Consider the following 16,100-nt stretch of genomic DNA (forward strand, 5'->3'; position numbering starts at 1 on the left):
AGGGAGAGGATGGGAGAGAGAAGAAAGGTTTTAAAACAAGGATTTATTCGAAAGCACGTCCAGTGCTCCTCTAAAGGTCTATGCCTTGGGGGAATGCAACTGATGAATGACTTTTCTTTGAGGTATGCTTGCAAAAATCATTGCCATGTCTCATCAGGGAACCCCAAGACTCTTCTGAGGGAGCCCTGGGTCCTCAGAAGCATAAATTGAAAGCCATGAATCTAGGCAATCAACAAGTAGTAGTGTATGGCTAAAAACAAACACGCCTGTGCTGTATTTAACAAGAGTTTGAAGCTGCCCCCACTCGACTGACTAGGATCGGAGAAAGCGGTCCAGCTCAGCCTCTTTCTCTTGCTTTTCTTCGCTCACCTCTGCCTGCTCTCCCCTACTCCACCTGGTGAGTGAATCCTTCTGCCAATAAGCATAACCCCAAGAACAGCCTCCCTCACTCCACATGTTCCAGAAGCCAGGTGCCTTGACAGAACATCCCTCTGGCAGAGGGGCTGACAGGCCCACCATTCTTACAAGTACACGATGCAGAGATGCAGGACAGAACCGTGTATACATAGCTTTTATCCAAGCACAACATAATCCCCGTATAGGTGAAAACATATTGCTCCTCAGGGAACACTGGAAAAACACACCATTAAAGACCCTCTACAGCTTTTTCCTGCCACACTCAGGCAGGTTTAGGCATTCCGAAACGTGTTTTGCCAAAGTTTAAAATGGATCAACTTCACAATGGTCAACAATTATCTTCTCCTTCGAGTAGGTTATTCCTTTTGCATTTCTAGGCTACCTTGGAATAGCCGGCTCTTCAGAACATGCATCGTAAGAAGTGTGGACAAATGAGACAAAATGAACAAAGCTGTGATCGTTTACCAAGGATGCCTTGTAGAAAGGCATCATTTTCATTGAAAGCCTATTAGAAGGGCTCCCTATTATTATAATTTCTGCTAGTTTACTATCCAAGAGGAAGTGGAGTGCTCAACACCTAAGAACGAGCGCCTTATTTTGGCCATTTCAGTTCCTTTGGACTGTTCCATACCTTTCATGTACAAAAAGCTGTGGAAATAGGGAAGGCTGACACAGCTGTAGACCGAATCTCTCCGATATGAAAGTTCATCATCCGTATCGAACCTGGAGTCAAAATCTTCCTCACTGTCCTCAAACTGAAAGATCAACGCAGCACAGGGAATCAGCTTATAAAACAGCAAAACTTGGTATGTTTTCATCAAACTCGAGAACTGTTCAGATGCCATTGCTATGTATTCTGAGGATCTCCCTGTCTGATTCTTCACTCTTCCACACAGTCAAGGAAGAAGGGAAGGAAGTACCCATTTCTCAGGTGCAATTCCTCAAAGTGTGTATAACGTCTAAATTGGTCCTTCCCATTCAGACATTATATTAAATGTTCCATAGCTCATACACAAATCCCCCTCTAGAATACAAACATTTTTTTAAAAAGAAGAGGAACACAGAAAAAAAATCATATAGAATCGTTAATAGTTTGCCTTGCTTCTGCAAAATAGAATCTGTCAGCCATATGTTGCTTCATTCATGCTAATTAAAATTAAACCTCTGCTTTTTTCTTTTGATAGGCAACAAATTCACTTAAGTATGATTGCAGAATAGCTACTTTAATTCTAAACCCCCCCTTCATGATAAAGAAGTGTAAGTTATTTAAACCATACACAAGGTAAGAAGGTATCTTTTATAAGCTTTGTTGGTAGGGGCAGAAATCAACTTCAGAGCTGAGGCACAGAACTCCTCATCTGTGTCTGTAAACACTACATATTACATGTTAGAAAATGCTCATTTTATTGAAGCTGAATCTTTCAGACACTTTCATTCTCCTTGGCCCAAAGTCTTCTTCATGATGACTGCTCAACATCAGGCGAGGCTTTCATGGTGCTCCTCTGTTGTGACATTTATAGTTCTGGGAAAAATTTCATCAATTTGTTAAGTCCCAGAAATGTAGGGCTATGAAGTCACAGCACAGATGCTTATGGCCACCACAGTCAGCGCCAGGAAATTAATTTCAACAATTTATATGAGCATGTGTGTGCATATGGATACACTGAATCTTGCAGTTAAGTGAAGTTTGCACTTGAAATAGGTTGGTGGTTTTTCATGTAAGCTTTTGATTCTCTTTTGTGCACTTGTAAAGACTGAAGGGCCACAAATGATGAGAAGGATCCCCTAGCAAAACATGGACGAAGTTGGTGCAAAAGCTATTTTGATCCATGGGTTGTTAAGGAAGAGCAGGCCTTGACAGAGACAACTGCGCTACATCAATTTGATCATATTGCACAGAAGCAAAGGTATCTTAATATTACTTAGTCTTTCTCAGAGTATGTGTAATGGCAAAGAAAGCAATACTTACAGAAGACTGAGCTCCCTCAGAACTAAACCTGTATGCTCCAGAACTGTTGTATGTCCCCACAGAATAGCGGTAGTCGGGAGACCACTGACTACTGTGAGAGTTGGAAAAGGTCACGCTGCTTCCAGATGTGATGGCGCCGTCTTCATAATCATCCTGGTCATAATCATAGTCCCCCTCAGGAGAAATTAGGTCTGAAGAATCCTGGGGCCTGCAGGATACATTTTCTGGCATGCAGTACGTGGATTCACCGCTGGAGGAGTGGCTGAGAGCATCTTGGCTAGAAGGAATGAGAGTGCTGCTGCCGGCAGCAGGACTTGTCGGCACTACGGTATCATTCATGTACGGATCTTCTTCTGAGGAGTCATCGCTCGTCCTGATGCCGCTTGTCCTTTGGTCAGAGTGGCCATGCTCACTCGGGTTAGGTGAATCCTTAAAAGCGTCGTCGTCTGCTTCAAAGCCCTCGTCGACCTCCTCCTCGGGGTACGGCTGGCTGAAGTTAAAATTGGGTTTCTCGGTGCCTCCGGTGCCAGTCAAATCACTCAGCTCTGCACAGAACCCGCCACCCACAGACAGCGTCCTCTCAATGTTTCGGACACATTCATCAATCTCATCAAAATTCAGGGACTCCAGGAACTCCTGTGCTGCCCGGCAGGCCTCGTCCTCCAAGCGTTTCAGTTCCTCATCTCGGAGCTGCTGCAGCCTCTGCAGCGAAGCCTCTGTCAGCGACAGTTCTTGCTGCTCCTTCATGCGCTGCAGGTCTTCAATCTCTTTTTCCAGGCGCAAGATCTCTTCGACCTGCTTGTTTTCCTTTTGCTTCTCCAGCTCTCGCTTTAGCTCTTCTTCTTGTCGGGCCTTCTGAAGAGCTGCCAGTTCTCGCTGCCGCCTCTCCTCCTCTGCCTGCATTTGAGAAACACACGTTTCTACGGCGTTCTTCCACCATGGTCCCCCTGAAGAACTCCCCTCCCTCTTTTGTAGAGGAAATTTGTCAAAACAGCATTACATTCAGCTGCACAAAGCTCCCTGCATACGACCCTGAGGGTGAAGTACATTTCTTAGGAAATGCTGGCCTGCTGCTCAAACTAGCAGTCCCACAAGGAGCCCCCACCCCATATGCCCCGTATCCTCTGGAAAGCATTATATTCTACATTTCTTGGCCTTCTCACTCCCATCCCGAAGGTCATCGAACCCCACACAGCAGCACTGGCACGTGCAGCAAAGTATGAGACACATTAGAGAGGGGGCAGTAGGACAGAACAACACAGGTGGCCAATTTGGTCAGTCCTACGTTTCAGTGCTTAAAACCTTGCCAGAAAAAGAGAGGCACGGTGCAGAAATCAGAGACCAACAATGTTGTCGAGTTCTCTTGCAATTAGTGCTGATTCCCAGAGAAAATCCCCTCCACCAAATATTAATCTGCAATAAAAGTTATTCCATCAGAAAAAAGCAACATTTTCTTTTACCTGCCGAGCAAGACGTTCTGCTTCCTGTTTTTGTCTCTTTCTAAAACGGTAATACAAAACGTTAGAAACAAAGAAATCAAAATGAAGGCATAGTTAGGGGTGGATCTAGGGGGATTTTAAATACCATGTGCTCAACAATACCTGAACACAATTTTAAAAGTTGCTGTAGCTATTTTTCATGAAAGCAAAGTTGTCTACCAGATAAAAAGAACTGATAATATATGCCACACCTTTCCTCCTCCTCCTTTCTCTTCTGCTCCTCCTCTCGCTGCCGTTTTTCCTCCAACAGCTGTTTGAAGACACGGCGGGCAAGCTGGCCTCGGAGCTGTTTCTGGAAGGTGATGGCTGCTTTCCTTAGGAGCTGGTATTTCCTCCGTAAGTAGAAAGCTCTGTAGTTCTTCTGTATGATGACCACGTAGTAAAGGACCTTTCTGTAGTGCTTTCTGAAATAAGACAGAAATAAGATAGAGATGTCTCTGTGTGAAGGGGCGATGAACTGGCTACCAGAACCATTAATATGGGCATAAATTAAAGTAATCCAAGCACTTCAGGAAGGCTTCTGGGCAGCAATATTAGCTCAGCTCCAAGAAAACTCTTCACTGTGGTTCAAGCTACTGTTCTCCTAAACTCAGCTCTGTTTCCTTTACAAGAGAAAAAGATGCATCTTGCTTAAGCAAACACATTTTGATATCGCTGACCAAAAGCATCTATTCATAACCCATCGATGTTGTTTGACATGTAATTCCTGACACAAAGAAAGGAAGTTGAAATTGGAAGGTGGCTTTTGTCCTTAAGAAAAGAAGTTTTGCTCTTAAAAGAAAAATACTCTCGAAGATATATAGGTCTAATATACAGATCTAATATACAAATGAGAAGAAATGACCTCATTGCACAAACAGCCACTGAACAATCCTCTGTTGACTTATGAAGGGAGTCAACAGATGGCATCCACTGCTCAGGCTCTAGCACATAATGCATGGCATTCAGTAAGCAAATAAAGTGTCATAATTCAGTCACCTCATTCCATTGTTCTTTTGTTCCTGGGGGGTGGGGGGAGTAAGCTAAATGGCTTGCTCTTCTCAGTTGCTATTTCCTTCCTTCTGCCACTGCAAAGACACTAAAACTACAACCCTTCACATTTTCTTTCTCCTGAGAGCATAAATAAAATGTGGACCACATCCAAGTAAGTGCTTTGCAAGTCACAACCAAAAACCAAAGCGAATATTCAGATGGAGTAAATCACCAGGCCACCCATGTGTTGCTTAGAGAAGATCTGGAAGAAAAATCCTCTCATGATGGCTTTTTTCCTAGCACTCTTGTCAAATGTAGACTCAGTCATCACAGGGCTCTTCCACATGATGCGGAGCATTTCTAAGCCAGCACATCTCCTTGAGATGCCACATCCTACATACAGCGCACAGGGCACAAATCACGCAGAGACCATCTTATGTAGGTTATGAATTGGCTTTGTGTGACACGACAGCCTGTGGTGGATTGCTAGCTACAGTGGGTGGTTGTGTTTGCACAGGGTGGCTTGTTTGTGGGCAGCAAGCCACCCCAACAACTCATATCTTGTTCTACTGATGATGGATTGTCAGGCAACTGACCTCATTGTGCGAAGTGGAAGCAGCAGGCAAGCTGCTTGAAAGGAGTGGCAACACCCTCTCCCCATCTTTGTGGCGCTTGTCTGGATGACTGCCATGACGGTCCACGGCTCAGTGACCCTTGGGCAAAGTGGGGCACTGGGAACTATGGTGGTGTTGTGCACACGTGCGCTGATGAGATTCCCAGGCACAGGCAGTTCTGGTGGGACTGACGGCTCAGACTCGGAGGATGGTGGGGAGCTGGCTGAACCAGATCAGGCTCAGAGCTCACACTCTGCTAACGGAATTGTTGTGGTAACAGAGAGGCCCACAACCGCAACTCCCCTCTGCCATGCCAGTCTCCACTGGCCCTGGATGAAAGTAGCTCAAGGATACCCACAGGGCCCAGTCTCCCTCCTGCTTGTGGGAATAAGACTGACTAAGGATGGGGGGGGGGAGGAGAGTTCCTGGAGGGAGAGCATGAGCCTCCTGAAGACATGGACCCGAGGGCTCGTCATTGGCTGGACCAATCAGGGGCTCAGAGTTCGGAAGGCAGGTGCCTGCGCTTTCACAGCGCCTCGCTTTCCAGAGACCCAAGGGGTTCATAAGCAAAGCTTTGGGTAAAGTGGGGCAGAGAGGCATCAATACTTCTTGTGTATGCTCAAAGGCTTGTGAATGCTTAGGTTTCCTGTGTAGAATAAAGACTCTTACAAGAAGTGCTGGAGATACTGTCTTGCTTGGGAGGGGATGCCCAGCATATGACGGGGCAGGGGGACGACGACGACTAAAAATCCTGATAATCTCATTGGGAAAGGTGAGGGGGAAGCCTCCAATCCCTGCAAACATCCCTTGCAGCTTTATTTTTCCTTGACGGCCCACCTTTTGACAGCTGTCAAAAGAATACACAGTTAACAAATAAACCTATTTGCAGCCAATACGTGTCAACGATCATGGGTGCTGGCTGCTGCAACTCTGACAGCAAACACATCCCACGGCATTGTCCATGGAAGGACTGCCATTTTGGATGCCTCCAAGTATTGTCTCAGAACTGGCTATTTAAAAAAAAAGAAACAAAAACATTTACACAGATTTCTTGCACTAAAAAGTGACAGCCCCTACAACATGCTTTATGGGAACTTTGTTGTCACTGGATGTTACCTCAGAGATCATGAAAAAAGGGGAAAGGGGAAAAATTGTGGGAAGTGCAAAAGAATTTTCAGCTGAATCTGGGAAAAGAGGCCTTTACTTGCCAACTCCCCTGAGATTCCATGTGGAGGACTGAGAGGGAAGGAGGCAGGGGACAGCACACCATGAGCCCAGTCATCTCTGGGGTGCACCGTGGGTTGTTCCTGCATAGCGTATTTGCATGATGGGTTGCCATGGCATGCAAACCCACCTGTTGTACCAGACTCTGCATGATAGTGAAAAATATTCTGAAGGCGGAAGAAGAACAGGTTACACATTGTACTGATACATCTCATTGGCGTCTTCATGTAATGTCCTTACAATATGTGAAAGTATGAGCTCCGTAACTATGTGGCACTTTCTCCAAGTGGCATCAACTTTTAAATTTATTTTGTACTTTTATTAAATATCTAAAGTGATCCTCCAGTTACTGCACAAATCTAGTTTTAAAACATTAAAATAAACTGCATAAAACTGAACTAAAGAGCAGACCATAATGAACGGAGATTACAAATGCTAAAGCCACCATCAATATAGAAGCTAAAAAAAAAGACATAGCAGGAACTTAAAGTAATAGATTTTCAGTTAAGAAAATACTAAAACACACAAATGCATAATACTTGAAATGCCTGGTAGATTTACAGAGCCTGGCCATCCAGCAGGGAGTTAGTATAAGTGGCAACATACACTTTTGGCCCCTAGACCACCACCTGAGAACAGAATGTCCCCTAGAAATAGGCTAATATAGCAGGACTTTGTGTCTTCATCGAATTATTCCTGAGAAAGTTGCCTATCAGGATCAAAGCATGCACATTTCCATATCCAAGGGAGAACATTTTGGAAAGAGAGACAGACAGTGACAGTCTGTGGCTTTCAAAGACTGACTCCAAGCAAGAAGAGCCTGACGCATGCAGTTAAGTGATTAAGTGTCATGCCCACCACACAATGTCGTGAGAAGGTGTAGTTTCTGCTGTGATGGCACCAATGGTCGCCCTACTCAATATACTACTAAATCTTACCCTATCTCAAGTAGCAGAGCACAGGAAGTCTGGCTGAAGTGAGTTTATGGCCCCAGCTTGCTGGACAGATCTGACAATACTGAATTAGACTGCCTATCAGCCTGGCTGAGTCGAATACAGCTCCAGTTACGTACCGTGCCATGTAGCCCAAGACATGCGCTCGGATGACCATGGCTGCTTTGCCAGCCTCTATCTCTCGCTCTTTTTCCAGCTTGTGTTCCAGAGATTCACGAAGAAACACCTTAAGCATTGCAAAAATGAAAGCAAAGGGGGTTTCGTAGTGTCATTGTAATGTGACTTACAAAGATACAGTCATCTGGAATATTTCAGACCAAGGAGGCTAAGGCTATTGTAGACAAATTGATATCTGCCCTCAAGGTGGAGCCACTTTTCTCCTTATTAAGGGCCATTTGCTTCATCCACAGGAAGAGACAGGTCAAATCCAGATCCACAGCTCTGTCAAGACCTTCTCCATGCACAGCTTCAAGACTATGTTAGTCAACCAAGATTTTAAAAAGTCCCCCAACCCCTCCACACACACACACACAGATGCTGCTACGAAGGCTTGCTAAGCAGCAATCTGCTCCAATAAGGAAAAACATTAATTATTGACTTACTTATCACATTTCAGTGCGGCCCAATTGCTGAAAGTTGGCTGCATGCAGTGAGGCCAATAGTAAGTCTTGCATTAAGCTGTGCTGCAGAAGCTCCATATGCTTGCATGTACATATACATGTGAACATATGAGAGGGCATGGGAGAAAGTACTGGGCTGATTTCCAGACAGCCCTGTGCAGCAATGTCAACAAGGACCTGGCTTTCCCAGTCCGGTTCCTTCCAGGTGCAACTCCCTGCATCTCCCAGCCAGCTACAGCCACAGAGCAATGTCTGCAGAGGTACAAAAGGGAAATGGGCAACACAAAGGGGGTCTACTATGGAGAGGGTGCCTGGCTCTCAGTCTCTTGTTTCCATAGACAGATTTGGCAGATTCTGAGGAGGTTACCGCAAATGCAAACTGCAGGCAGACTGCAAGAACCAGTCCACTGGGAAAGGGAGGGAGACATTTTGGAGTGGGGTAGGGAGGGGGCTGAGGAGGGTTCCTTGACCCGTAAAGGAATAACAGGTGAAGCGAGTGGGCTGCGTTCCCACTGTGTGGGTCTCATGCAGCAAGAGCCAGCCTGAGGGTGCAGTCAAGACCTTTCTGCAAAACTCTTCACATGGGCAGATGCTTCTCCTGCATCTCAGAGAACACTATTCTGATCTATACTATTTTGTAACCTGTTAAGTGCTAATGAAAGGACTTTGCTTCTGAAGTCTCATCTCAGTCTGAAAGAGAGGAAAAGATGGAAAGAGAGACAAGGGCACATAAGCTTCCATTCACACGAAACTGCTGAGAGCTGGAACCTCCATGCCCTGCTAGAGATAATACATTCACTCCGAGGTGTTAGTTTACCCTTCCATGCATGCAAAGGTTTCTGCTTCAAGGTGGGAAAAAAGACTCACAGCCATTTGCAAGGGTTTCATGTCATGGCTGGGCACCTACATTTGCGGATTGCTACAGCAACATCAGCTTAGGTTCATGAAACATGCATATAGAAAATGTGTTTGGACATCTGAGAACAACATAAAGCATTCTGCGGCAGAAAATGTAACATCCGAATTGGTGTTCAATTCCCCAACACTCACTTTCTTCCCCTCAAGGGATGCATCTCCTCTTAGGGCGAAAAGCTACTGTCTTGTATACAGATATTGTTTTCCTCTGCGATCGGGTTAAAAAGCCTGCCTGGAAATATAGCTTCAGGAGACAATGGGGGAAATAGGCGAGTAGAAAAGCAAGGGGGCATTTCTCATATGCACCATGGCCAAGCATGTGCAGAGCTGCCTCGCGGTGCAAAGGCGACCACCCTGTTTGGCAATGAACTGATTTTGTTGGAGGTCAGAGTGCAGGCACTGGCACTCTGTTTAGCCAGGAAGAACACCGTTTCCCGCGTTTAGAGACATGCAGTCCAAAGTCCAGAAACAGCAAATTGAGAGGTATTTCCACTGCACTACACGGTATAAAAATTAAGCACTTTTACTGCTGTTTGATAATGCCAATGTAAATACATCAGCTGCTAACTTTTAGCTGGATTAGGAACTGAGGCAAAGTCACTTGGCAAGCTGTGCGAACCATGAGTTAATACACAAACAGGACCACAGCTAGAAGAGAAGTTAATTGTTGCCCTCGTCTTGTATTAGCAATTCAATTTTATGCTACCTTAGATTTTCCAAGCTGCCATTCGGTGCTTGTGCTATCATACAAATGAAGCAGAGCAGTGCACTTTCCTTTTATATCTTCAGGAAGTGTCAAATTTCTCATCAGAACTTTGTATCTGCAGGAAGAGAACAGTAATAACAATGTGCATTTCTCTTTCTTATCGTTATTCTTGGACCACACCCCCCCCCCCGGTGTAATATGTTTTTTTAAAAAACCCAGAAAGTAAGCTTACCTTTTATGAAAATCCTGAAACGGCCTCCGCACTGGAAAACCAGCTCTTCGTATCCTCACAGTCTCAAGCATACCGGAGTAACGCAGCTGGTTCAGCACCACATTCTGATCAAACTGGTCAGGCATCTGAAAACAAAGTAAAGCGGGTTAATCACATTTATAATTAATCAATAAGTCAGAAATTCCTAATTGTGAAGCTCATGAGCTTAGCTTAACTGTATGTATCTTAACTGTATGTTTCAGGGCTGATTCTTGCTTGAACTTTTGTCCTTTGGTAGAAATGCCCAGAATTGAAACTATGCATAACTCTTGTCTAGTGTGAAGGGCTCACACACCTAGACAGTGATTGTCCCTTTAAAATCTCAGCCATGGGGAGTGGGGAAAGTATTAACCTACCAAATGTTACACATGACATCTTTCTGCCATGACAGCTGTGACAGGTGTGCTCTGGTATATCTGTACACAAATACAAAATGTAAAATGGAAGATGTTCAAAAAGCTCTTCAGAACAAGGCCACCAGATTCCTTTCTGGCTTTGTTTCCATGACTAGCAGCAGTCTAGAATACAGAAATTCAGCAGACTGTGTTCTGAGCTCATGAAGAAAGTCCATAAGAAAAGTGTAACCCGTAAGTCTGGTTGTTGTTAAAGGTGCAGAACTAAGACCAATTAAGAAAAGGTAAGAACTCTGTTTGCAAATACAGTAAGCCAAGGGACAATCACAGAGGTAACGCTCATATGTTGCTAATCTGCAATTCCACCTTATTTCTTATCATTTCCATTTAGTGATTCCAAATTGTTGATAATAATGATACAGTGTGACGGAGGCTTGAAATGGTACAATATAGTGGCATCCTTAAGGGAATTCCAGTAGCCTGGGAAAAAATAAAATAACTTGATTTGAATTCCCAAAAGGCAATGAAACCTTACTTGCAAGTCAAATGCCACTGATGCAAAATATGGACATTAATTCCCTTAAGAATCCCTGAGATCTGGCTTACTTATAGGAAAACATCCTACATTCTTTCTTTTCTTTAGTAATGAAATATATTCTACAATACTGCAGTCAGCCTCTTCAAACGACATTGGTGTCAAGAATGCACAATCAAGAGAAAAATGGTTTTAAATCTACTCTAAGGAGGGAACATGCATTTTTATGTCAGTTGTTAACTACCTCTCTTTTGTTTTAAGGGAAGACCTTCATTAACAATCATTAATCTCAGAAATCTTTAGCCTAAATATAAGCGACAAATTGCTGGTTCTTATAATTACACACTTAAATTTAAGGTTATTATCATATATTTTGTGGTGTTTGTGTGCATGAGTTCATGTGAGAAGAAAAAGTGCACTTTAGATACTCTGCTACAATTATTGATCCTAAAGAGAAGTCAAATTTTATGTTACCAGGTTGTCGTAATCAATCCCAGTTTAAGCGTTTGTACTGCAAAGACAGTGCTCAAATCATTGTGCCCAATGCCACTGCTTGAAAACCACACAGATTAGTCCAAATTCTTCCTCAGTATAAAACCAAACCGCACAGCTTCATGAAAGCAGTTTCCACAATAAAAGCCACACAGAATTCTGGTGTCAAGTTATATATGTTTAACTTTCACCACAGGAGCTACTCCTCTAATTAAATGAACTTGCTTCTGTACTCATCTGATGAAAATATCCACATGCAATTAGAAAAAAAATGTTGCTGCACAATAAAGACTTTGTATAATCATGTCAGGCACCGAAGCAAGTGGAGAAAGCTTTGATACACTGGATTTATGTTATTCCTGCCCAATGATTACAGCTCTCTGGGCCAGGTCCTGTTTTTATTTTCCAATGGACATGTCTTGTATAGCAATGAAATGTACAGCTATATAGGGAATAAATTGTATTTTCTAACACCTGGCACAAATTCCCCATTTACGCCTCTTTCCCCCAAAACAGTTTCAGGATTGCACAACGTTATATTGCCAAATGTACAGGGAAGGAGGAAGAAATCTGAGCTGCACACTGAAGTCATGACTGACTGCCAGTAGCAAACTAAACGAGTTTTATATTCAGTCCATAAAACATTTCTATTCAGACATGAAACAAAACAAAATACAATTTTGCAAAACTTACTGTAAATGGTCAAAATCTCCTTTTGCAATATCAAAGAGTGTGCGTGGGGAGAGCATCATTCCGTGGGAAGCTCCCCCCCCCTTGCACAAGTTTCTCTCCCATGAAAATACTCTGCTGTGCCCCTTTCCCAAGACAATAAATGCAAGCCGAAAACTCGTGATATCAGTTATCACTCACCATTTTACAAGTGTCGCAGGCACATTTCAGACTCTTTTAAGCACGGAGGCCAAAATTCATATGGAAAGAAACTGCCATGCTGACCTTTTCCCTGCACTGTTAAGACACTGAACAATAATGAACACTATTCCTGGTGCTTTAAAAAGTACTCAGTTGCCATAGAAACCCCTCCCTTTCTGAGGATAATTAGTGTGGTGTGGCTTTGGGATCAGATGAGGGGGGGCTGCACAGAAAAGCATGCAAATGAGCAACACAAGGGAAAGAGCCTCTTGTGCTCAGCCCTGTGGAGATGGAACCCCACCGCACCTTGGAGAACAGAAGATTTTAAAAAAATATAGTACAGGTGTTGCATCCTTCTGTCACCTCCCTGGAATGGAGCCTAAAGAAAGAGAGTTAAAATGTGCGAAACTTGTCATTTTCTGCTCAGTCATTTTTGGTGGAGGACTGCTGAGATCAGGAAAATTTATTCCTTCCCCTCAGAACCAATTTCTCCTGCAGCAAGACTGCCACTGCTACCGGTCAGCTGCAGAATAGTAGCGTTGAGATGCATTATCATACCTTTCAGGAAAAGCTCAGGGGATGGGTTTTGTCCACCAAGGATCTGATTATTCACTACTGAGAAGGATTCTTTCTCCAAGTCAGAATAGCTTCCAACTTTTGTGTGGGTGGGTGGGTGTGAATGTTTATGTTCCTTATCGCATAGTGATTCAGGCCACTTGCTTGAGTAATATGGAGGTCTTCACTTATATAGCATTTTCCTTGCTGTGCTGCTATTCTGGATATGTACGGCCCAGTTTAAGGTGGACAATCTTAAAGGAAATAACACTTTCTTCTTTCCTCTGTCTGGTGTGTACTGGCTGTGAACTGCTGCATTTCCATCGTTACCCTCGTAGAAGCAAGTCACTTTGTCATCTGAACCTGGCTGATCCCTAGAACAAGCCAAGGGAGATATAGCTCAGCCCCATGGATTCTCTAGGATAGAGTTCTGGAGGTTCAGCTCTGTCTCCCATGCTGTTCAACTTCCGTATGAAGTGCTGAGTGGGGTCATCTCATCATTACGGATGGGTCAGGTTGGTGCTTGGCTCAGCCAGAGTTTTTGAGTGGGCTGCCATCAGTATGCTTTTCACCCTTATCAGGTGAGGCTATGGATGTGCCAAATCAGTGGCTGGCTGTAAGGATGGACTAGATGAGGCTTAATAAACTGAAACTCAATCCAGGCAACACTGAGATGCTAGATGGAGGATCTTCAAGCAGATCTGTTTGAGGCTGCATTCCCCCTGAAGCAGTCTGGGGATTCTCCTGGAGTCAATGTCAACGGAAGGTTCAGGTGGTCACAGTGGCATGGAATACCTCCAACTATCTTCAGCCGGTGGCCTGTCTACACCCCGTCAGGACAGGAATAACCAGGCTTCTGCAACCTATGCCTTAGTAACCTCTGCTGGATCACAGCAACATACGGTCCACGGGGCTCTCCTTGATGATGGTTCAGAAACTGAAGCTTGTGCAAAATATGGCAGCTAAATGGCTTAAGGGGACCACAAGAGGGTCTGAACATATCATGTCCATTTTGGCTCTCTTATTGGTTGCTTATGTTTCCAAGCTTAATTCAAGGTGCCAGGCTTGATCCATAAATCTTTCATGGCTTGGAACTGAGGGACTATCTGTCCTAGTATAACCCAATTCATATGTTATGATTGCCACCTAAGGTCCTCCTCCAGAAGCCACCTTCAGGAGAGGTTTGAGGGGTGGCAGCAAGGGAAAGGGCCTTCTCTGGATGCAGAATGTCTCCCTATGGAGACTTGCCTGGTGCCAACCCTGTTGTCCTTCCAGTGCCAGACTGAATCTTTCCTCTGCATCCAAGATTTGACAGGTTTTAACTGGTTCTGGGATTAAAAATACATTTTAATATTTCATAAAGTGCCCAGAAAGTTTCAGCTATTTGGGCAGCACAGAAATGTAATAAACTAAAGTTGGGAAGTTTCATTCTCTGAGGTAATAATTTGCAACCATTTAACTTCCATGTTTATTTTTCATAACTGAATATCTTCTAGAAGGGTGAAGTTTAAGCCTTCAAATACTTAGGAGTTTATGTGACTGAAACTCATAATCTCTTAAGCTGATAAATATCTGTTTTGATCCTGCTTAAGTTAAAGCTAGTATCACAGTAGTGACCACTGGGGAAAAACCCCAAGGACAAGATAACTTGACACTTCCAATGATTTCTTGCCATTTCTTTATATTCTGTGTTATCTTGCAATTATTTCACAATACCCAAAATAAACACTTTCTAGTAAAACAATCAAGGACCACAAAGCATCTAACAAACAGTGACAATTAAAGAACCAGTCCCCAGGTGCTGGATAAGTAGGCTTTCCTATGTAAACTCTAACTGAGATGCGTTTTGATGACTATCTCTGCTTGGGATACTAATTCCACAACAGTCTATAAAGCCCCCAGGTCTTGCTTAGGTAGCCCTGATCTTCTGCAATGACGGATCCTGGTGCAGGGCACTTGACACACACTGGCTGGATGGGGGACCAAAGGCCGTGTGAGTCTCGGACACAGCCGATCTCTAAAACGTTCATTCATCATTTCTTGAACAAAACCAGCGAACAGAAGTTGCATGAAGGAAGGCAATGTGCAAATTACACAAAAGTTCACATATAAGCCATCCTGTGTAGGGTATCTGTGAAGTTTAGTCATTTAAAAAACAAGAACTAAGCTATTCGAATAGCTCATCTTTCATTCAGGTGATTTAACAAAAGGTGGCATGAATTGTGAAAGGGGCTGATAGAAACAAGAAAAAACAAAGGTTTGGCACCCAGGGGACAAGTGTAAAAAATTGAGAGTCTAGACAGGATGAACTACCACAAAGAATGCACTGAGAAAAGGATTTTAGCTAGAAATGTTGTTCTTTTTAGTTATTACTCCAAATAAAATTCAGTTCAAATGCAAATTAATTCCTCTAGGGGGTAACGGTGCTATAGATCTGCAGTATGGTATACTTTGCTTCTTTTTCCAATATTAAAATATAAAGCAGTATCAAGACCTACAACAGACCACAGATGTGAAATAGTTCTTGTTCCCAAGGAAGCAATTTTACCTTGCTATAAATTCTACTTATTTTTGGCACTAGGAACTGTTTCATGACTATGGATTGTTTTCTAAAACCCCTGGAATCACTCCATATTCTAATGCATGGATAAGAAGCAAAGAATAACATTTGCACCAAAGAGCTGTTCCCAGTAGCTGACAATATTAAAATGAGATACAGACTCTAAAAATAGTTGAAAACAAAGTACTAGAACCATGAGACAAGCAGCAAAGTAGTACTAAAGCAAGCAGAGAGAAATATCAGTGCAACAGATAAGGGAGGAAAACTCCTTCCAAATTTGAAAGGCCCAACTGTCTTTTGTCATTGGAAGGCCAACAGTGTATTTTCCCAGGAGGGTGTAAATTCTCCACCGTACTTCACACATACTTTGATTCAGCTCTACTGGCAAACATCCTAGCAAAGAGGCAGATACATAGGACTCAGAAAGAGCTATAGTAACTTCTGAGTCTCCAAATTTGATATTTTTCATGTAACTGTTTAGTGTTTGACATTTACCAATCTACAGGACTTGTCGTAAGCAAAACACTTTGCCATCCATTTGTCGTCCATCACAAATATCTCCATTTTAAGGACTT

The 16,100-nt window shown here is 43.4% G+C and overlaps 1 protein-coding gene across 1 annotated transcript in view; it reads right to left on the reverse strand.

Annotated features, from left to right (window-relative positions):
* The window catches only part of MYO10 (myosin X), a 192,869-nt gene that overhangs the window by 24,838 nt on the left and 151,931 nt on the right, over positions 1–16,100 (reverse strand). Inside the window, exons 20-26 of the mRNA XM_044426266.1 lie at positions 10,122–10,246; positions 9,890–10,004; positions 7,768–7,874; positions 4,077–4,289; positions 3,847–3,886; positions 2,387–3,283; positions 1,049–1,172 (exon numbers count right to left, since the gene is read on the reverse strand). Coding sequence (XP_044282201.1) covers positions 1,049–1,172; positions 2,387–3,283; positions 3,847–3,886; positions 4,077–4,289; positions 7,768–7,874; positions 9,890–10,004; positions 10,122–10,246 — 1,621 coding nt within the window. The remainder of the gene's footprint in view (positions 1–1,048; positions 1,173–2,386; positions 3,284–3,846; positions 3,887–4,076; positions 4,290–7,767; positions 7,875–9,889; positions 10,005–10,121; positions 10,247–16,100) is intronic.

Source organism: Varanus komodoensis, unplaced genomic scaffold (assembly GCF_004798865.1).
Source record: "Varanus komodoensis strain SLA01 unplaced genomic scaffold, ASM479886v1 scaffold17, whole genome shotgun sequence".
Lineage (NCBI taxonomy): Eukaryota > Metazoa > Chordata > Lepidosauria > Squamata > Varanidae > Varanus > Varanus komodoensis.